The sequence below is a fragment of the Protopterus annectens genome, chromosome 1.part2 (assembly GCF_019279795.1).
Source record: "Protopterus annectens isolate FY-2018-M chromosome 1.part2, PAN1.0, whole genome shotgun sequence".
NCBI lineage: Eukaryota > Metazoa > Chordata > Ceratodontiformes > Protopteridae > Protopterus > Protopterus annectens.
Window position 1 is genome coordinate 897,810,859 of NC_056727.1, and position 24,101 is coordinate 897,834,959.

At 37.6% G+C, this 24,101-nt stretch overlaps 1 protein-coding gene across 1 annotated transcript in view; it reads right to left on the reverse strand.

Annotated features, from left to right (window-relative positions):
* LOC122791686 (xanthine dehydrogenase/oxidase-like) overlaps window positions 1-24,101 on the reverse strand; it is a 1,688,659-nt gene that overhangs the window by 1,597,419 nt on the left and 67,139 nt on the right. The window contains exon 2 of the mRNA XM_044059558.1: window positions 10,595-10,652. Coding sequence (XP_043915493.1) covers window positions 10,595-10,652 — 58 coding nt within the window. The remainder of the gene's footprint in view (window positions 1-10,594; window positions 10,653-24,101) is intronic.

Sequence of the window (24,101 nt, forward strand, 5' to 3'; positions counted from 1 at the left end):
GGAGAGAAAAGGGACTATTTCAATAAGTGACATCTTGGACTTGGTATATACAAGTCCAAGCTTTCATCCATTCAGTCTCTACATTTTGGGACGTGCTGTAGTGGATCCCAACATTTCAAATGGTTACCAAGATGGCTATTCATAAAAGTATTTGATGGTAGTGCAGTAGGCAGTTTCATCTCTGTTGTGTGGATAAAAATATTTACCCTCCGTTAGACTACATTTACAATTACCTTAGACACAGAGCTGTTACTTGCTAGCTGTGCATAACCAAAAAGATTTTTTTTCAAAAGAGAGTGCTACAACTGCCTGTCCTGGTACTTTTTCTTTCTGCCACAATTTCGTGGCCCTCATAATCTCTGTCTTCTCATTAAGTTTATCCTTATAAGTTAACAGAAAGCGTGTACATCTCAGAAAGTGTTAATTCTCTTACCATCTGAGGTATCAGGGTTCTTGGCAAACCTAGAAAACAGAGTTTAGCTTCCTACTTATGGAGATGCCATAATTGTAACTCCTGACACAGATGCTTGCTGGTGATTTCCTTGACAAAGAAACTCACAAATCCCTTAAATTTGGACTGTGACAAAATATGTTTCCAAATATGGCAGGCTGGGCTACATGGTCTATACATCAGTGAGTAAAAATTAACTATACATACTCTTGCTACTTGACTATAACATTGGCCATAGCATCTGAAGGAGTGCCACTTCCTCTATGTGATGTTCACATGTTTATCACCCTAATATTGATCCAGGGTTGACTAAACCTGAAGCAAAGAGAGTGGCATAGAAAGAATCCAGAACTTTCATGTCACAGGTATCATCTCCGTTATATATCCAGGCCACAGTTTCTGGAAACCCCACCACGGTGGGCACACCTTGCATATCTAACTCTATTATGAAGTCACGTAAATCAAGTTTCCACAGTGGATGACATTTTAAAGTTATTAACATAGATTTTTTACATATAAGAAGTAGTAAATCAGTTCTGATTACATGATGGTCTGATCATGTGGCAGACTCCACCACCACATTCACCAATTAATGTCACTAGACAGCAGTGCTAAGTCAAGAATGTATCGTTTAATACAGGTATATTTTAGGGAGGGGTAAGTGGACTTGAGCTCCAGTACTTCAACAATAGAGAAGATTTGCTACAAATCTCAGCATTTTTATCTTGGATACAGAAGCTGAAATTCCTATGAACATGCTACCTCTGATTCTTTAACAATAAATCAATGAAGAGGTCCATGAATTTTGGCAGAAAAAAACACCCATTCTTCTCTCTGAGTGGGTAAGAGGAAAAAATGGTCATGCCATCAAAATTCTCAGCTCTTGGGAACTCAGAAGAAAATGTAATGTCACTATTCAAAAAGATGCTGAGATTACATTTATAAAATATTTCTTCATCAGTCTACCCTTATTTTCCAAACTGGACTTGAATAATACAGAATATCTGGGAGCAATCACCTCCTATATTACCAGGGCACAAGTAAAACCAAACCAGGTCTCTGTAATTCATGCCAGGCAGGTCAAGCTAACAAGGCTGACTACAACAGTATTCTTGTTTTTGTCAGTGTAACTATACATAGCACCAGCCAGAACCTCTAGGACCTCCAGGCATTCTCACTTATAAGTCTTAAGTTCGGACCCTTCTTACAAATTAAAGTCAGCATTGAAGGTACTCTCTCCAAAGAGCTACTGCAACCCTTTTAATGCAGCCCATAATATCTCAAGTTAGTATGTCATCTCTCCCAGTGGCATCCATTAACCTCTCCTTTCTTTTCAGGAGACAGGTACTCCTTTCAGGGTCATCATCTGTCCCAGTGATAAGTTTTCTTTAATTCAACTGTCCCATCACAAGAAAAACATTTCATCTCTCTGAGAACTTTTGATGTACAAATAATCCTCTGCAGTGCGACATGTCTACATATCTACACATTTACCCAAAATAGCAGGCGAGCAGATGAGGCTCCTATTATACCAAACTTCTGGAAGGGAAATAATGAATGCCAGGTTTCTAAATCAAACATATTCATCAAACAACTTTATTATACCTATAATGCACATCAGATTAGTTCATAAATTCATACTAAACTTATGGAAGAATGGCCATCAAGAAGCTAAGGGTCAGCACCTATTGTTACAGAAAGTTTATTAGTTAACCTTGGTGAAAAGGTTATTCCCACATAATTTAATAGCCCCTTTAGAATTCACCTGGGACCAGAGAAGCCTTATAGCACAGATAGGCAGTACATTATACTACTTCCTTTATTTTACATTTGACCATCAATTGCCTCTGACTTGCTCCCACCCCATCTCCATCATCCCCCTGTGTACTTCAACTGGCCCTTCCAGATGATCCTGGTCAGGTTTTTTCTTATAAGGGAGGCTTACTGACTTTTGACGGTTGCTGGGGGCAGAGCCTTGCAGCTATCCAGTCCTAGGGTTGAAAAATGAGGACATGCATGGGGATCTGCAAATATGAGTCAGAGCTTACAGTCTATAGCTGACCAATCAGAATCCCTAGCTGAGAGAAATGACATGTACTGATGTTGGTAAGAGGTGCGTGTGTGCACCTACACAGCATGCACTGAATATCCGTCAACTTTTTTTCAACAGATGGAAGTTTGTGAGGTTCCTGGTTTCCATCAAATGTTACACTGGCCATAGTAAAGCCTAGATCCTCAACCACAATAATCAAGCTAGCCACAGGCCCCTTAATTAAATTTTAATTATACAATAATGGCTCACTGTCTTCAAGTGTGGATGCTGATTGAAAAGCCCAACCAGCACACCCATTACAAATCAAGCATATAGCAATAGAAAAGAGTCCAGCCGCTAAAGTATCACTGAGTAGCCAGAATTTTCTATTGGCGTATGCTTAAAGGACAAAGTAGAATACAAGAAGAAATTGGTACTTTCTGCTAAACTAAAGAAACACAAAACATATCATATTTTCCTTGTATTTCTGCACTGTCCAACCTAAAGTCTCAACAGATTCTCATACCTCTCAACTGTCCAGATTTTTACCTCATAGTTTTCATCTTTTAATCATAAAAATGCAGTTTTCTAACACGGCACTGGGAATTCATGTAATTAAATACTGTTAGAAATGTCAGGTTTTGGCTTAATATCCTTCAGAATACACTCACTAACACAAACCTCTCATTCCAGTAACTTTCTAAGTTTACAAGAGCAATAAAATCTGTCCCCATTTTTGCCCCCCCCCCCCCCCATTATGATGGGCCTTGTCCATGTTTCTTGCATTAAGAGCAGCAGGAAAAAAACAGCAATGGAGATTCTGTTTTCACTTTTGCTTTTCCTGAGCAGCACTGACATACTGTGCAAGCCTGAGAACTTAAGTGCCATATGCAAGTGTGCAGAAGAATGTGGAGGAACACTACTGTGCCATTACACAAAGACATTATTTAACAAAAGTAAGCACTTTTTTCTTAAATAATGTCATTTTATAAAAGCAATAAGCACTGACTGTGTGTGGGTATCACAGGATTAATCCATGGCTGGCTTTGTTTAATCATGAGCGCTTGCCATGGGGACCTTCTAGAGACAGTAAGGAAACCTCCATAAAAAACTACTCCAAAGCCAACTTCATGCTACTCAAGTCAGAAGTGACAAACTTCATGGCACCCATGCAGATGGGGTCTGAAAGTTCGACTGCTGAATCCCACACTAAGGCACAGTACAAGCAAATCCACTCGTGCATGAATCGTGCCATCCCAAACAAAACCAAGTTGCTCTCCTCGAAAAAAAGGAAGCCAATCTGGTGGTCCCCATGCCATAAACGAACTATACAACAAGAGGAAGAAACTGTTGCAGAAAAGAGGAAAATCCCAGGATGCAAAAAACTCCCTTACCAGCCTCAGTAAGAAGCTGAGATCCCTCATAAAATCCTCAAAAGCTAGTTACAAAAATAAAATTGCCAAAGATTCCAAAGACAATCACAAGGCATTCTATAGTTATGTCAATCTAAATGGCAATGCTCAGATCTGCTCTGAGCTCTGAGCTACAACAGAATGGCATTAAATATACCGATCCCAAGGATAATGCCAATATCCTGGCAGATCGATTTAGTGCCAACTTCACCCCCCCTCTCACCCCCTAAAAGGCCCATCTCAATACCAAAAGATTGCCATATTCCGTTAATCATGGCCACACAGGTAGAAACCACACTCTCCAAAGCTAAGAATATAGCATCCATGGGACCAGATGACATCCCGGGCTGTGTACTACATGAACTACAAAATGAACTGGTACCTCACCTAAGTGTCATGTTTAATCAGAGCCTTACCTCAGGCTTTGTGCCCACTGAGTGGCACACAGCTACAGTTATCCCACTCCACAAGGAGGGCTCCACCTTGGATCCTGGGAACTACTGTCCCATCAGTCTGACTAGCCTGATCTGCAAGGGCATGGAATGCATTATCATGGAACTTATAAACAAAGACATTGGCAACCTTCAAACACTGGACCCCACCCAGTTTGGGTTCGTGAAGGGCCGATCTTGTCTCATGAACCTGATTGACTTCTTCAAATCAGTCTCCAGAGCTGTGGATGAGGGTAAGGCGATCCACACAGCCTATCTGGACCTTGCCAAGGCCTTCGACACCATCCCCCACTCTGGAATCATAGATAAACTTACTAAGCTGGGTATAAATCCCTACGTCACTCGATGGGTTGCCAACTGGCTTACTGACAGAACCTAGACTGTAAAAGTAGCCAACTCTAAATCCAGCTCCAGACAAGTGACAAGTGGAGTACCTCAGGGTTCAGACCTGGGACCGCTCTTGTTTGGCATCTACTTCTCTGAAGTACAGGCCAACACTAAGGGACTCTGGCTAACAAAGTTTGCAGATAACTGCAAACTGGGAACCATTATTGAATCCCCAAATGATGTGGATATTCTACAAAGGGGCCTTACAGAAACAGATGCTTGGTGCCAGAACCATGGGCTCAAGCTTAATGCCAAGAAATGTATCGTTATCCCCTTTGGGAAAAAACATGCTCCCATGAATTACCACATAGGTGGCAGTACACTAAACACTGAAAGTGTGATGAGAGACTTAGGGACACAGATGGACAGTGGTCTCACCTTCGATAACCACATCCCCACAACAGTCAGGAAATCCTTCTATGTGGCACACCTCATCACCAAGAGCTTTTCATCCAGAAAAAAGGAGGTCATTGTCCCACTGTACTCATTCCTCATTAGAACCATTATAGAGTATAATGCCCCATTTGGTATGTACCTCACAAGACATCTGCAACAGCTGGAAAGGCCGCAGAAATACCTCACTAAAAGAATCACAAGCCTAAAGCAGATGCCATATGCTGACCGTCTAAAAAAACTCCAGCTATACTCTGTGGCATATCATCTACTCAGAGGTGATCTCTGCTTAACACACTAGGCCATGTCAAACCCTGAGCTGTTGGACATGCTCCACTTAAAGAAATCCCAATCCCTCAAGGCCACATGCTCCAGGGATCTAAACCTTGTCATCACAATGAACAAAACATGCTGGAGGGATAGGTTCCTAACCCAGAGACTCCCCATACTCTGGAATAGACTGCCCATACATGTCAAGCAGAGCACCTCCTTGGCACTCTTCAAAAGGAACCTTGATGATTGGATGGGAGATAGGAAATTCACCCTGGGGATCATGTCAGTCGCCCTGATAGACAGGGGTCCAGGGAAGTAAATATTGTGGGAAGAAATATCCAGGGAAATGTTATGGCTAGGCTTGTATAGGCCCTAGGGCCGATAGCCTAGTACCAACATATAAACCTATAATCCTATAAACATTCTGGATATTTCTCAGGTTTCTGCCTCAAGAATACTTCAGCAGTTCCTTGACATACTCTTGGCACAAGTGTTTAAGTTTATTTATCTGAACCATGAGTGCTTTTTATGGGGTGACACATTTTCTAGAAGTATTTGGGATGATAGATTGCACCTATGCTGCTATTAGGGCCCCACCTGAACTATGGGTGGAAGGGGTTCCAGAAGATGAAGGGCTACCTTTCAGTCAACTGCCAGATACTGTGTAATGAGGGAAAATGGATCAGAGTTGCTAGCCAAAATGTGAAATATCAAAACACGAAATTATATAAAATCAGGTTGAATGTGTTCGGCTTTGCTTGAAACTGCACACTATTCTGGAATGCTCCATGTGTGCATGAGTGAAAACTAATTTATACAAGAGTTAAAGTAATTATTTTCTGAGCTTTTTTGGCAAAAAAGAAGGGGAAAGTTATCATCCATTGACTAGTTATGGAGGAAATGGATTGTTTAGTGAAGGAAAAAATATTTTATCTGGGAACAAACTGCTGACTTGGAGTTGAGTCGCCTTAATGTTCAGCATTCACCAAAAGGGCAGATGATGATAAGTGGGGTAGATAAAATATGTTTATATATGTTATGGTTTAATGAATGTGTCATATGGCGATTTTTTTTCCCTTCCTCCTTCCCTCTTTGTATAGGCTGTTTCTCCAAGGCAGATATTTCTTCATTCTGACTAATGTAAGAATTTAAGTAGCAGAGTTAGTCACAAATTAATGGAATAGACATTTAATATGATTGACATGGGGTTAAAATTTTATATTTACACTTTACTGTAAAGGAAAATATATATTATTGCCAATGCCAAAACTAGTCATACTTGTATTTTAAGGAAGTTTAAGTTTGAATGTACAGCAATGCACTATAAATTGGGGAACATAAGGCAAAGACTCATAATGAACCATACTTCTCAAGTGTACCTCATTACGAGGAACATACCTCATTTGGGGTCTTAAAAAGTTCATGTTCCTCGAAATTCCTCGAAGTTCCACATTGAAAGGCTCTGTCACACAGTCAGTGTTAGGAATTTTTTTAAGTGAAATCCATGATAAATAGAAATGAATTGTATTAATTCATTAAAGTATCTTCTTTATAAGTAAAATCAGCATATTTTAACCATCCAATGGCCTTCCTAGTTGAAGTTGTTAGTAAGCCATTAGTATGTGTTCCACATTTTGCCCATTTGTTCCACATTATGAAGGCTAGTGTTCCTCATTTTGGAGATGGAAGGTTGAGAGCTATGTAATGAACATTTGAAAGTTTGGAGGATATTGTTTTTTCTATTTATTTATTTTTTGCGGGGGAGGAGATTGGAGGTCACTATGAACTATCACTGATAAATGAATTTAAAATTTAGCTGTTATATAAGTGATAGGGAATTTTTTTAGTATCTGACATTATAAAAGGAAGAGGCCACTGAAATATCACAGATTCAATTCAGTTCACAGATGATTATTTTAATAATTACAAATGAGAAATGTTTCATTAACAAAATGTTTAGGATAAATCCATTGTAAAATATGCAACACTGATGGGGAGTTCTGAGGCCACTATAGTAATTCTATAGAGCCACATCAGGAAGTAAAGTTTAAAGATAGCCAGCTAAGGGTGAATAATAAAATTAAAAGGAAGCATATGCTCACATACAGGGAAATGTGGAAAAAACTAGAAGAATTTAGAAGAGATGAAGTGAGCTACTAAGGGGTGAAGGCATATAGTATAAGAGTAAATACAGATTAAATCTAAATGCAAAAAAAAAAATGCATTATTATTCCCTTTGGGAAAGCTGATACCCCTGCAAATTACATTACAGCACCTCCCCTAAGTGTAGACCCAGTGGTATGTGATCTGGGTACTCAGGTTGATATAAATCTGAACTTTGACCAGCACGTATCCACAGTAGTAACAAAATCCTTCTATGTGGTACATCTTATAAGTAAAGACATCACATCTAGATCTAAGGATGTTATAATACATTTGCACTCAACCCTTATCAGACTAATAATTGAGTACAATGCTCCCTTTTGCATGTACCTCACTAGATGCCTGCATCAACTGAAAAGATCATAGAGGTTTCTCACCAAGAAATTATAGTGTAGAAATTACAGTGTACACAATACAAATCTTAAGTGGAAAGACTGAAAGCCCTGTCACTGTATTCTGTCGCATACAAGTTGTTATATCTGTTATGGCTTAGTGGTAAATCACTTTGTCTATGGTGTGCAGCGTCCTGGGTTTGATCCTTGCAGAGGCTGTTTATTCTACTTATAAAAATCTTGATGATTGGATGGGAAATAGGAAATTCACCCCAGGGATCACTTCTGCGGCTCTGCTCAACAGGGGCACAGGAAAATAATTTTCTTAGGTGGCGAAAGCCAGGGTACCTTTTTGGCTAGGCTTATATAGGCCCTAGGGCTAATGGCTTAGTACCTACCTATGAACCTATAAAAAAAAAAATCTTCTAAGGGGTAACCTGTACCTGGCTTATGATGAAAATGCTACACATTCATAGATCAAACTACAGGAGGATCACTTGCTCCAGGAATCTTAACCTAGTCTCTGGCATGAAAAAGTTATGCTGGAAAGATATATACATCTCACAGAGACAGCTCTTTATCTGGAACAAGCTTCCAATTCATGTGAAACAGAGCCCCTCCCTTATCCTCTTCAAACACAACCTATATCAATGGATAGGTGACTGCAAATTCACTCCTGGGGTGATGTCTATGTCCCTCCTGGACAGAAGAAGTTGGTATTAACTACCATAGACACTTACCTCTGCAAACTTCACTCACCTAACCACTAACAATTGGGCCAACTCAGGATAAATATGGCTAGGCTTTTAAGGGCTCTTGGCTGTTAGCCTAGTAACCTCCTATGAACCTGTGAGTCTATTATGAAAAAAAGGATGACTGTGTTGCGATTTAGTGAAAAGAGTAGTTATGTTATAGTGCATATAAATTGCTGTGATGGTGGACTTCTGGCTGTGAACTAGCAGTCTGGTACAAATAAATAATTAAAAGAAACTATACTTTCTTATTTTATTAGGAAATAATATGCTAAATTATAGCATTATAAGTCTAATGAAATACAATTCACCTTACTATGTATGTTCCCATATTGCATTGCTTCACATACAGTGGCCTCCCTTAGATAAATGAAAATCTGCATTCTGATTCATCAGCTTCCTAAAATTAAAACTGCATTACGACCAGGATGAATCACCATTCAGTACTTCCCAAAACACGTTTAATCTTGTTGTCAATATCTCCCACCTTGAAAATGTTGTTAAACTCTATGCTTCCTCACTCAGCACATCGCAAAAATATATGCTTGTAACAACAACATTCATTTATTTTATTTAACATTTGTTTACCGGGAAAGTCAAACTTGGAATGAAGCCAATTTTTCAGCGGAGGCCCAGGGAGAAACAGTCCGGATGCATGTCTTTGTAACATGGGAGGAAACCGGAGTACCGGGAGAAAACCCACACGAACGCAAGGAGGACATGCAGACTCCACACAGAAGGCACCCTAGCAGAGAATCGAACTGGAGAGCCTCTTGCTGTGAGGTGACAATGCTACTGCTGCGCCACTGCAGCATTCACCATTGTAACAACAACATTCATGTTTTTTTTATTTTGTTTGTTAACTAATTTCTGTTCAAACACCTCTGTTTGATTGTAACTTACTTATTAAGTTATATAAACAATAAACTTGTTGTGGTATAGTACAAAAAAATAAATAAGCAACATGGACATGTGGCATATATTGCATTTCATATATGTACTATGTCAGTATAAGTGCACAGGTCAATGCATGTTTATCCTCATTAACGTAAACTGACACTCTTAGTATAAAAAATGCATCACAGGACTACCAAACTACAAATTTAGTGTTAACATACAATAGGTTTATTTAAAAAAAAGGAAAGAAAATATTTAAATGCTGTTCAAATAACAGCAATGTGCACATAATCAGGATGGTGCCATTTTACCTATGAGAGGAAAGCATAAGTAGACATAGGAACCATCTCTAGGTATACTCACAATACCCCCAAAGCAACTGTGCATACTACATTACTATACTTTTAACAAAGTTCATGGTCTGCTTTGTTTAGGGCAGTACATCTAGCACAGGTTAACAGCCCTCACTCACAGTATCCAGGAAAACATACCAGCTGTGGCAAATATCCTCATCCAGTATGAGGATACATGGCGATTTTAGCAGGACTGGTACAGTATGATCAGGGACAGTAGCTTAAGAGATAAGTGATGGCTACATATGGCCTCAGTGCATTACATGCAACCCATAATTTAAAAAAATGTCATGTGCTATAGAGTACATCTCTGTGCATGTTACTGACATCTCTAAAGTGGCAAACTGAAGTTGGGCAACAGTCTAATGGGCAGACTAAACTCCTTTCTGCTTCTTGATTGTCATGGATGGTATGGTAATGAAGACAGCTGTATGGTATAGTGTTTCTATAATGTCTACATACTGATTATGCAATATTCTTCAACTGTCACATTTCTAAAACCTAATATATGTCACTATATGCTTTGCATTCAGAAGTCTGAGAATGTGAACATGAATCTTTGCATTCATATATTTTATACCTTGCACGTAAAAATCTACTGCAAATCATTAACGGACCGGAGTTCCGCTGTGGCAACCCCTAACCGGGAAAAGCCGAAAGACACAACAACAACAGCATTCTATAAGGCAAAGGATACATTTTCTTCGTAGATAGTAAAGTAAGGTCATTTCAGGGTCTGCATTTTTTTCCACAATCTGAAATAGAAAAAAAAAAAGAGATTAAAGTAAATAGTAATGTCTTTCGTTAAATCATGCCAGACTATGATTATGTTTTTAAATTAAAAATGCTGTAATTTACATTTTACATCCATTATATTTTCAGGCTTTAGTTATAATACTAGTTATAATAGTACTATTTTGACAGCTATTACTAAAATAACATATTTTTTTTATAAGTTTTTATTAACAAAATATTATTAAGTTAGTAAAACTACTTATACTCTCCCCTATCCTCTTCTCACTATATATTTACAAATTCCCATCTGACGTCCTGACACACCTATTCAACTTTACACAGATGACATGTTTATCTACAGATCAGGACCCTCAACTGCCAGCTTCTCTCATAATTTTGAAACAAACCTCTCTGACCTTTATCATTAGCTAATCTAAAACAAACTATGCTGTTTGGCACACACATACTTGACACTTCACTCAACTTTCAATATCACATCCATGCAACCAAGGATAAAGTAAACTGATTACTATTGTGATCAAGGAAAATCTCTCACTTCCGATCTCTGCATGGCAGAATAGCTAAAGATTCCTTCTCCCACAACTCGAATATACCCGCCCCATGCTAGCACCTGCTTCAAAAAAGAATCTCTATCATCCTCTGATCATCTCTAACCACATCTGCAGATACATTACCCTTTCTCCATAGGTTCATAGGTTCGTACTAGGCTATCTGCCCTAGGGCATTTATAAGCCTAGCCAGAGTGTGTGTGGCTTTCACCACCCCTTAGGATGAGAATACTAAGCCCTTTTAGGGTTTAGTTTACTGTGCCTCTGTCTAGTAGTGACACAGAGATGACCCCCGGGGTAAACCTACGATCTCCCATCCACTTGTTGAGATTTCTCTTGAATAGAGTCAGTGAGGGGCTCTGCCTAACATGGACTGGGATTCTGTTCCAGAGTGTAGGCAGCCTCTGGGTTATGAATCTGTCCCTCCAGCACATCCTATTTATTTCTGTGTTGAGGTTTAAGTCTCTTGTTCTCGTGGCTCTGATGGATTTGGATTTTCTGAGGTGTAGCATGTCCATTAATTCCGGATTGGACATGGCCTTGTACATCAGGCACAGATCACCTCTGAGTAGGCGGTATGCGACTGAATAGAGCTGGAGTTTTTTCAGTCGGGCAGCATATGACATATGTTTAAGACCCTTTATCCTCTTGGTGAGGAACTTTTGGGGTCTTTCCAACTGCTGCAGGTGTCGGGTGAGATACATCCCAAATGGGGCATTGTACTCAATCATTGGCCTGATAAGAGAAGAGTACAGGGGCACAATGACCTCTCTTGATCTAGATGTGAAACCCTTCATGATAAGGTGGGCAATATAGAAGGTCTTCCTAACCACTTTGGCAATGTGAGTGTCAAATGAGAGGTTACTGTCAACCTGGGTCCCTAGGTCCCTGATTACCTCTTCCGTACTTAATGGATTACCACCTATGTGGTAATTTGTCAGTACCTTGTTTTTCCCAAAGGGTATGACTACACATTTTTTGGCGTTCAGCTTAAGGCCATGGCTCTGGCACCAATTATCCGTTTCTATGAGGCCTCTCTGAAGGATGTTTGTGTCCGCTGGAGTATCAATTATGGTGCCCAGTTTGCAGTCATCTGCGAACTTTGTCAGCCACAATCCTCCTATGTTTGCCTGTACCACGGAAAAATAAATGCCAAACAAGAGGGGTCCCAGGACTGAGCCCTGTGGGACACTGCTTGTGACTGGCTTAGAGTCTGACATAGCTCCAGCAACTCTGACCCTGTGGGTTCTGTCCTTGAGCCAGTTTGCAACCCATCTTGTGACATATGGGTTTAAATTTAAGCTGGTGAGTTTGTCTATGATGCCCGAGTGGGGTATTGTTTCAAAGGCTTTTGCAAGGTCAAGGTAGGCTGTGTGAACTGCCTTACCCTCATCAATGGCCTTAGTGACTGTTTCAAAAAAGTTGACCAAGTTCAAAAGGCAGGATCTGCCCTTGACAAAGCCAAACTGGGTAGGATCCAATGTCTGTAGGTCCCCAATGTCTTTGTTTATGAGTTCCATAATGATCCTCTCCATAGCTTTGCAGACCAGGCTCGTCAAGCTTATGGGGCGGTAATTTCCAGGGTCCGTAGAAGCACCGCCTTTGTGAAGTGGGACCACTGTTGCCGTACGCCACTCTTTGGGTACATATCCTGTAGTAAGGCTAAGATTAAACAGCAGCCTTATGTGTGGGTTTAGTTCCTCTTGGAGTTCATGTAGCACACAGCCCGGGACATCATCCGGTCCCATTGATGCTGTGTTTTTAGCTTTAGAGAGGGCCGCTCTCACCTGGGCATCTGAGATGTTTGGGAGGCTACACTCTGCTGGGATAGTTATTTCTCCTTTTGGGGGAGGAGAAATTTGCACTGAACCTGTCTGCCAGAATGTTGGCAATGTCAGTGGGTTCAGTGTATTTTGTGTAATTTTGGACTAACTCTGAGCATATCTGGGAGTTTCCACCCAGGTTTCTAACATAGCTAAAGAAGGCCTTGTGATTGTCTTTTGTGTCTTTTGCGATTTTTCTCTCAAAGTTGGCCTTGGATGATTTTATGAGTGATCGTAGTTTTTTGCTAGTACTGATCAGAGATGCCTTCCCTTTTAGGGATTTTGCTCTGTCATGTAGTAGCTTCTTCCTCCTGTTGTAAAGTTTGTTTATGGCTGGGGTCCACCAGACCGGGCGCCTGCCTTTGGGGGAATGGGTCTTGGTTTTATTTGGGATTGCATGATCCATGCATTCTTGAAGGTGCCCATAGAAGGTATTTGCAAAGGATTCCGCAGTGTGGGTTGTGGTTTCCACTGGCCCAGGGGCCTTGAAGGATACCACTTCAGTCTTAAGAAGTGTGAAGTTGACTTTTGAGAAGTTCTTCACTGTGGTCTTTTGTGCAGGGGGTGGGGGCGGGATGTGGATTTCCAGTGAGATTAATTTATGGTCTGATCTTGTATTCTGAAGAAATCTGCTTAGGGCAGATGAAAGCGCTCAATCTGGTGGATGTTGGTGTAATAAAGCCTTTAAAAACGTGTTGGGACGAAGTTTTTATTGGTATTTGGTTGTTGGTTCGAATTCTATTTTATGGTCTGATCTTACCAAAGAGGGATATACTTCCGGTGTGGAGCATTTTGTCCCCATGTTTGTGATGATCAGGTCTAGTATATTGTCTCCTCTTGTGGGAATGGTGACTAGTTGTTCCATTGCATTTGAGTTTATGAATTCTAGGAACCTTTGGGCTAGGGTGTTGGGGCTTGAGTAATGTTCCCAGTCTATGTTTGGGTAGTTGAAGTCTCCCAAAATGATGGTATTTGGAGAGACATTCATACTCTCCAGTGTCTTCAGGAAGGCTGTGTGGGGTTCCTGAGTTTGAGAGGGTGGTCTGTAGCATGCTACAAACTGTAAGGCAGTTTTGCCTATGGTTAGTTGCACCTGGATAGTCTCCGATGCTTCATGCGTTGCCACTAACCTGGAGGTGTGGGTATCTTTGAAGAAAATGGATACTCCCCCACCACGTTGTCTTCCAAGCCAAAGCAATGTAGCTACCCATTACTCAAAGAATCACCCTAGTGCTAGAGTCCATGATTTCCAAAAGTATCAACATATATTCCTTCCCTTACTTCACCATCAGACTCTTATAAAGGCATTTTCCACATAACCTCAGACTTCCAAACACCTCTAGTCCCAATCTCCTTATTTCATTGACAAAATTGAAGCTCACAGAAGCATACCTTTCTCTGTCCTGTGACCTGAAGTCTAGGAACCAATACACAAAAAACATGAAGTGACACCAATTCCTTCCTTACTTTCAGGAAAACCTCAAAACCTAACTCTCCAAGCCAGCAAAATGCACCTGCCTCATCAAAGGCTATAATATCATATAGTCCTATCATGATAACATTACGCAGTACTCTACTTTGTATTCTGAATATTATTTCTGACACCATGAGCTATCTTTATTGTTACGCGTCTGCCAAACCTGTAAGATTTTCTTCTATACTGCCATGTATTCTCCAACAGAACAACATAGCTTCCTCTGGAATACACTATTCATCTCTTTTTGAATGTATTCTTTGATTTTTTTTATTTTTTTTTTGGCTTCTTGTAAAAGTAAATGTACACCAGGGTGAACCAGACAATGGTCCATCTGGATATGCATTCTACCCCAGTTTTCAAATCACAAATAAATAAATGAAAGAAAGAAATTTTCTATTTTTTTTCAGTTATCCACCCAGTTTTCCAATAGTAAATAAATCCAAATTCTAATTTACTTTTGAACATTCATTTATGTAACAATTGTAATAATGTATTTTAATTGGCTCATACTTTGTATTTCTAACCAGTTTTCCCACATAAGTCAAAACACATCACAGTTTCTCTCCTGTGGCCACTGCAATGATTTCTGTAGGGATCAAGCCTCCCTCTGGCTCTAAGATTTACTCTATATACTGAAACTTTGCCAAACATAGAAAGAGATACGCATGGTCCACTGACCATCAAAACTCAGTAACAGAGAGTGTTATACTGGTGGGAAGATCACATAACTGAGGTTTTCTTACAAAGGTACAGTAGCCCAATTCCCCAAGGGTGGATCAGATGAAAAAATGAAATGTTATTTTAATTACATAACTGCAGGTAGAGATCTCCACTTACATTGGATACTCAGTTACTGGACTCCAGATTTCCACCTTGCCACATTTTTGCAATTGCTATATACACACTGGTTGCCACCAGATGAAAGAAGTAACGTGTGTGATTTGGTCAGCATAAACTGCTTCCTTGCAACAAACTAAGCCTCACAGTAACAGTGTAGTGGAAATGGGAACAGGATCAGAAAATCCAACAGTATTCACCTGCGTATATACAGAACGTGTAGGCAGCAGTTTAGGCTTTATCACCCCCTTCACCTTTATTAAATACCTAAAAGATGGCAGCATTACCCAGTTCTATCTGTAATACACCTGCTTCTGCTCTACGACTATTAGTGGATACTTATATGTCTTAAGTAAAAAAGAATCTCTCTCTCTCTCTCTCTCTATATATATATATATATATATATATATATATATAAATAAATAAATATATATATATATATATATATATATATATATATTTATATATATATATCTATATGTATATATATTTATATCTGTATGTATGTATGTATGTATATATATATATATATATATATATATATATATATATATATATATATACACATATATATATATATATATATATATATATATATATATATATATGGTTTCACTTCATATTGCTGACATGCTGAAATATTGCATCTGTGTAGATAGCTATGGAACCAGTTGTAGGCTGATTGTGAGAAGGAGAGGTTGGGGAGAGTAGAGATGGCTCCAAAGAGAGCTAGTTTATAGAGGGTGTTTAGGATATGTTTTATATATATAGTAAATTGCTTATGGTATCTTAGGGATATTTTATTTTTGAGTGTGTTAGGTGTTTGGTAATGGAGTGTGTGTATTAGGAGGATGGTTTTGGTGGCAGGGGTTGTGTAGTTATAGTGTAAATGTTTTAGAGAGGGTGTTGAGAGAGTACAGTGGAAGTTGCTGGAACATGTGACTGTGGAGCCTTGTAGGATGTAATGTGAGCTAGAACTACGCAAGTTAGGATTGTTATTATATTAGGTATTAGCATGATTGTGTTGGATGTAGGGGGAGGGGGTGAGTAGTGATGTAGCCTAATTGCTGGCAATTAGGGATGGGGTTAAGGCTAAGAATAAATGTAGAGGTACCGGGGGCAGGTGGGAATAGGGGGCAGGGAGGGGATCAGAGTGAGCATAGTGAACGGAGCGGGCTAGAACTCCCCCAGGCTAAAGATTGCAGGGTAAGTGTCTAAATAGCCAAATTGTTAGGAGTTATTAGAATCTAGTAGGGGAAAACAATCTATAGACCTGATTTCAGCTGTGTCTTTTCCAGGCAGATACTTAGTTTGAAGCAGACAAAAAATGGGAGTTTAAGTACCTTTTTGCCTTTATTTTACAAGTGGGCAATTCCAGTGTATCTACTGGGTTACCATTTTTTGCCTAGAGATTTATCTTGGTTTACTGATAACTAAAAAGAAAAAGTTAACTGCTTTTTTTACACAAGAAACATCATCATTAAACCATCACTTACCACACAGGCAATCTTACATTTATATAAATGAAAACAAACCACACCAGCACAATCCTAGTTGCAAGTATTTTACATCACATACCATACTAACACACTCCCAGTTACAAACATTATACATCACTTATAGTCTACCCAATCTTTCTTACTCAAATGTTAGGTAAATATTTCTTATTCCAATTGCAAGTTATATTATTCGGATCTTTAATAACATTCTCAAAGTTTGAATGATGATGTCTAGACTTTTAGACAATGTAATACCCATTTTATTCCTATACAGTACCCATTATATTTAAATTTATATGCTATACTCTCACCATATTTATGATCTATGAATATCGCATTTGTTTTACTGTCATTGAAGTTTAGTTTAGACATTCTTTCAAAATACTTTTGTATGCTATGTATTCCAAACATGAATTAACATTAATTAAGATTAATAATGCATCTTCAACAAACAGTATTATTTTATTTATTTATTGTTGACTGGGTTAGTCTGACTAGGTTAGTGGCAAGGTAGTATTCATAGTACTAGGGGAAATTTGGTCAGGACATTGGAGAACTTCCCCTACTCATTAGGAGAGTGTTTGGTCCTTTCCTAGCACAATGGCAGCTGGGAGAACACCACTTAAGGAAACCTAAGAAGGTGAATAGCAGACAGGTGAATTATGTTGCAGCATTTGAAGGTCTGCAAGATTCTAAGGAGATGTGTCAGCAGAATGTGTTTGTTTCATCAGAAGCAAATGTTCAAAATAATAGTGGACGTTTGATTGCAAGCCTCTAGTCGGAAAGGTTGTGGGATGATATTTTTGGTGAATTATTGCTGCAGAATGAGCCAAAAAGTAGAAAAGATGTTTCATGAGGTGAAATTATGGACAAAATTCAATTGGAAAAATCAGAAGCTATTTTGAAAGAAGATCGTCAAACAAAAAAATAATATCCCGAGGCTGTTAAAGAAACTGCAGGGAAAGTATGAGAGATGAACACAGGAAAGGAAATGGCAACAATCAAAGGACATTTACAACAACAATTCAGAACAAACAAGAAAAAGAAATGGGCAGGTATGACATCTGGGAAAATCTAATGGTCTCATTGGGAGTGAAGGCTCAGGTGGTAAGAGCTTTTATTCTTATTCAGAAAGAGACATTTTGTGACATTATTTTTGAGATGTGCTCTGTTCTGAAAAGTTTTTTGGGGGAGTATGAGAAGAAAAAGAACTATAATCCATGGAATTATTATGTGATTAAAGCACTTCACAAAAAAACAAAAAAAAAACATGTTCAGTTTTGAGCTGAAGTTGAAAAATAGATTTTAAAGAGGCATTTAAGCAAACTAAGAAGGTATGGACATTAGCAAAGTATATAATTATAGAGGATTATAGAATGGGGGATGGGACTGTCATACTGAAGTGAAAATGGAGAAAGAAAAAAATTGTTTGTATCCCTAGTATGACAAATGTAGTGTGTAACGGGAGTGTTGTAAAACAGTTAAATGGGTCATTATCGAAAAAAGTATGAATTGAAATGTCATAAATGTAACAAAACTGGACATCTATGGATGGACTGTAATTTAAATAAAAAGGATGAAGGAGAAGAAAATAAAAATGAGGACAGTATATGAAGAGAAGAAACAATCCCAGTAAAATATAAAGAGGAAGTAGTTAAGCAAGCTCAGGGTAAAAATAAAGGGAAAAATGAAGCAGAAGATAATAGACAAGAAGATTCTGAAATAAGTGGCAAGGAAGATATAAACTGGAAAATCGTAACATGTAAAAAGAATTCTATTAGCAAAAAAGTAAGACAGAAAAAGAAATTTGAAAGTGATAAGTGTAAAAGGAAAAAAGGAAATGGATAATGCAAATGAGATACATACTTCAAATTTACACAATTTCTGGTAAGCTACAACACAGACATAATGACAACTTTATAGTGCTTCCAGTAAATGTAAATAGTATCAAAGGTATAAGTAGAATAATAAGCATCCTAAAGTGGCATAGTAAGTGTGATGCTGCTGTAATAATATTGAAAGATGTAAGATTTTTGACATGAAGTGAGAGTACAAACAAGGACACTTTGGGGAGGAGATACATTATGGAACCTAGAAAAGGAACTATGTTCAGAAATTGTTGTACTTTATAGAAAGTCAGTTAAAATACTGAACATAACATTGGGAATGATGGAAAGGTTAAATATTGTAGATCTCAGATAACATAATCAGGTATATAGAATTATAGCATTGTATGCCTATGTTGCAAGTAAAGAAAGGTAAAATGTATTTTATAAAATTTTGAGTTATGTAGCAATTAATATGAATATAATATCAATGGGAAATTTTAATTGTGATTTGAGAGGAAAAGGGAAGAAGAAAGGAAATGATGTTAAGAAAATTTCTGAAGTTATAAAATGTGACAGTTTAAAGATTTGGAATAATAATTTGTGGACATATAGTCAACATATATATAACACACAAATAGATTATTTTATCATATCACAAGGTTTAACTATAGATAAGGGAAAGATCCTTGTAATAGGCTTTTTAGATCACTCAGCCATATGGATAGAAATACAAGAAAGACTAAGATCATGCTAGAAGATTTAAAGTAAAGCCTTTTGATCTGGTACAACATGACTTTTTATGGACAATTATGGAAGGGTATAACATTAGCAAGAAAATTAAGAATATATGCTGTTTGAGTATAATAAAACTAAAGCAAAAATTGTAGTGGATGGATGGTTAAGCAAATAAATAGATATAAAGACTGGCATATGTCAGAGATATCCTATGAAGAGTATATTATTTACATTAGTTATGAATGTATTAATCAGAGATGTAAATTTGCACATGAGAGGGGCTACTTATATTACTAATGAAGGGATAAAAATTCCAGTCATGTTTACTTATACAGATGATACTATATTGATTATGAGAAACAAAGTCTGGATGAAATAAGCTATATGTTATATACATCAATGTTTAAATACAATAGGCATGAATTTAAATATAGAAAAAATAAAGTACTGGATGATAGGTAGGAGGAGTATCTTCTAGATTAAATAAATCTCTCTGTTAGGAATAAGATTTGGTGGTAAAAATGTGATACTGGATAAAATAAAGAAGCTATGTTGTTTCTGAAAAACATACAAACTATTGTTTAATAACAAGTTTTATTTGATTAATCCAGTTATTATGGGAAACATTGCATATTTAGCTAGTATCTATATGTTGCCAATAATCTATGAAAAAGAAATGCTACAAGTATTTTTTATATGGGGTTCAAGACAGAATCCAGTGAAGAGACCAGACTTATACATGGACAAGGATGAAGGAGGTTTAGCATTAGCTAACCCAATTGTTTATCCTGCTTCTTTGAATTTGTATAACGTTTTGTTTTGGATAAATTTTAAAAATGAAAAGTTAGTAGTAAATTTACTAAGATACAAATATAAGCAGCAATAGTATATGTTAAAAAAATTTCAAAAGAGGAAAAGCATGTTTAAATGAAGTAGAGATGTTATCAATAAAAATTCTATTATGAAAAATAAAAATAGATGAAATAGAAAATGAGAAGAAAGTGTGGTATGAAAATATCATTATATAACATTGTTATGCTAATATTTGATTTGAATTAGCAAATTAATAAGTTAAAGCTATAAAAGTATGAAAAACATGATATAATATGCAAGCCAAATGTAAAGATTTTTTATGGAGATTATTGATTAATAAATTACCAGTAAAGGGAAACATGCCATATAAAAATCCTTGAAGGAGTTTGCGTATATTGTAGTAAAGAAGAAACTACAGAACATGTTTTCTTACAATGTATAAGGGTTGCAATATTGTGGGAAAACTGTGTAAAGAAAATTTCTTCAGAAATATAAAGGAGGTACATGAAATAAATATGGAGATGATTGTGTTTGGCTATCATAACCATAAAAATAAGGAATATGTTAGTAAAATAGATAAATATTATTTTATATTGTGTGGACCATTTGGAAAGAAAGGCTAAATGAAATTATGCTTAATAGTAAATGGAGATTAGCAGAAATTTTAAGAAAAATAGATGGTGGTTGTGGAAAAAGTAGTGGGGTTCAAATAAGATAATGAAGGTTTAACATAATAATGAAAAGCAAGATCTCTATAATTGTATGACAATAACAGAAAGGAATGGAAGATTGTACACTGTATAAATATGTAAATATGTAAGGTTGCAAATAGTATTGTACGTAAAGTTTTTTTAAATAAAGAACTTCTCTTCTTTTTGTTTTGGAGCTGCTACGGGGGGCTGCTACAGCAGTATGGAAGAGTTCTAAGAGAAGCAGCAGCTTGGAGGGGGGAGAAAGAAGCTATGGGCTAGGGGTTGGCATAATGGTTAACATGTTTACCCCACAGACAGCAGATACTGGGTTTGATTCCAACTATGTAAAATTGTCTACACTTAAATGGTCCACAAGGGCACCTAGCTTAGTACTTACGTATGAATCTATAGAGAATCTGGGAATTGAAAATAAGAAGTGTGATCAAAATTCATTCAAAATGGAATGTCATTATGTAGTTAAAGATTTGTGTATAGCATATGATACAAATGAGCACCATTTCACTGTTTAAATGAAAAATTAACTCAGCACATCCAGTGAAGGGGTGCAGATAACAGAAATGGAATCAGATGGGTTTGTAGATGATGTTCTGTACAAAATAAGATGATTTAGGTGACAGTTCTGATATTTCATGTGGTGAGATGGCACATACGTTTTTCAGAAGTGTTAAAGACTGTAACACAGAAAAGGAATCAGGTGGTGTGACAGCACAGAATGCAGCAGTTAGAACTTTTCCGTCAGTGACAGAAGGGAAAAAAGAAAAGTAGCAACAAACTTTAAGTAAAACTGCTTTTAAAAAGAAGAGCATGTCAACTTTGACAATAAGACCAAGACATGTGAATGTAATACACAAATATTATGTATGAGACAATTTGGTAACTGTTCTGTGATGTAAAGCTCAAGAAATTCAGTCTTTTATACATATAGAGACAGAGACTTTTGTAACTTTGCCTTTAAAATGAGGGGCTGATGATGAAATTTCTGGAAATGTGTTACAAAAAAAGCATTTATCCATGGTGCGGAGTCCATGCAGTACTTCACTGGACTGCCAACAAATACATTTGACGTCCCTTACTTTCCTGGGTCAGTAAATAAGGAGCTTCAATCCTCACTACTGACTCCAATATGAGACTGTCACTTAAACAGAAGTAATATTTCACAATTTTCCGCTAAGAATACAATAGGAACACACTCTATTTTCCTGGGTCTGGACTATATACCTCTGTCCACCCCAAATGTATTTTTTTTATTATACACTTCAGAGCAACATCCCAGTTTAAGACCTTGGATGCACTCACATTCAAAGTAAATTAAATCTCACACATCCAAACACTTATTGGAAAGCCTGACAAAGATTTCCAGCTATGTCCCTTCCTCAAAACAATACACTAATGCTGCCACCAATCAGAGTTTCTTCATGCCCTTCTAAAGAGGTGTCCAATTATGAAAATTAAATATCAAAAATAACTGATAACTATGACCAGAACAGCCAAGCTTTTGAGGGGACCTGGGAGTATCAAACAGATATAAGTGCTCTCTAATCTCTAAAGAAAACACTGATTTACAGCCACAATGTAAAGTAAAGAAAAACATTTAATAATAAGTAAACATAATTACAATAATATAAATCAATAGCTTTCAATAAACCCCAGAACTCAATCACTGGAAATGTAAAATTAAACTGCTGGGTAGGAGTCCAATAATCTAGAAAAAGTGTATCTTAATAAGTAAGTTTTCCTAATCTAACTAAAGAATACTGTCCCTGATCTAATCTAACACATAAAAGCAAGGCCAAGACAGGCTTACAGTTTTTGGTGAGTTCTCTTTAATGTGTGTCCACTGACTGCACAGCACTGTAACTGACTGTAACTGACTGTACTTCACAAACTGCGGTTCTTCACAAACTGCTCAGAACTAACTGAAGTCTCAACTGTCTAATTTTAAAAAATAATAGTCAGCTGTTTGAAAAAGTTATTTTTGTGTCAATCGGCTATTTAAATAATCACTTAGCTACTAGGAACATTCTAACAACATCACTCACTATTCAGCTGATTCTCCACAGTACTTTAGAATGTCCCTCTCAAACATGCACAATTAGAAATGCATCAAAACACTGACAGAGTCTCTAAGCATTCTATATTAACAGGAAATACTCAACATTTAAAAAACGTATTTACATTTTACAACTAGATATGCTGGCATACAATAAAAGTTAATCTGAAAATATACACAAATCTCTTGCCAAACATGCTAACACAGATGACAGTGTTTTCAGTTTCTTCAAATCCCCCTCCCCTTATTACTCAAGCACAATTTTCAAGTGACCCTGGAAAACTGACGCTTTAGAAAATTGGTCTACCTGGGAATATCAACCCACTCCTCTCCTGGGCAATCAATTTGCATTAGCATAATTAACCCCACTGCAGTTTTCTTCTCCTTCTGAGGAAACTTGGCTGAGCACATCCCCCACCCCATAATTCAAAGCATTTACCTGTACAATAAATTCGTTATTGTAATCTGGACTAGCTAACACAGGGAGGGGGGCTTCCCAAAATCTCTTTTAGTTTTTGGAATGTCTGTTCACAATCTGTGGTCCACACTACCTTGTCCAGTTTATTCTTTCTAGTTAGGTCCATAAGGGGTGCAGCTATGGTACTGTAATTGGGCACAAATTTCCTATAGTACCCCGCTGTTCCTAAAAATGCTCTTACTTGCTTCTTAGTAACAGGAACTGGACACACTTGGATAGCTTCCACCTTGACAGGTTCTGGCCTAATTTTACCACTTCTCACTCTGTGTCCTAAGTAAGTGACCTCTGCCATACCCACTTGACACTTACTGGGTTTAATGGTTATCCAAGACCTCCCTCACATGCTGGTCTGCAAATCCCCATAGCATAGTCTTCAATGTAGAGTTTAACCACTCCACAAGACCATTAGTCTCGGGATAGTAGTGGGTAGTCTTTAAATGATTCTCCCCATGACACTTTCACAGACAAGTTAGCAGGCCTGACATGAAGTTGGCACCTTAGTCAGTTAGTATTTCCCGTGGAAAACCTACTCTGCTGAAAATTTATAGCAAAGCATTTGCCACCTTTTCTACATCGAGATCACCTGCAAAAGGAATATTAGGGACTTTAGCTAAAAGTGGCAAACCATAGGATCTAGGCCCTACCA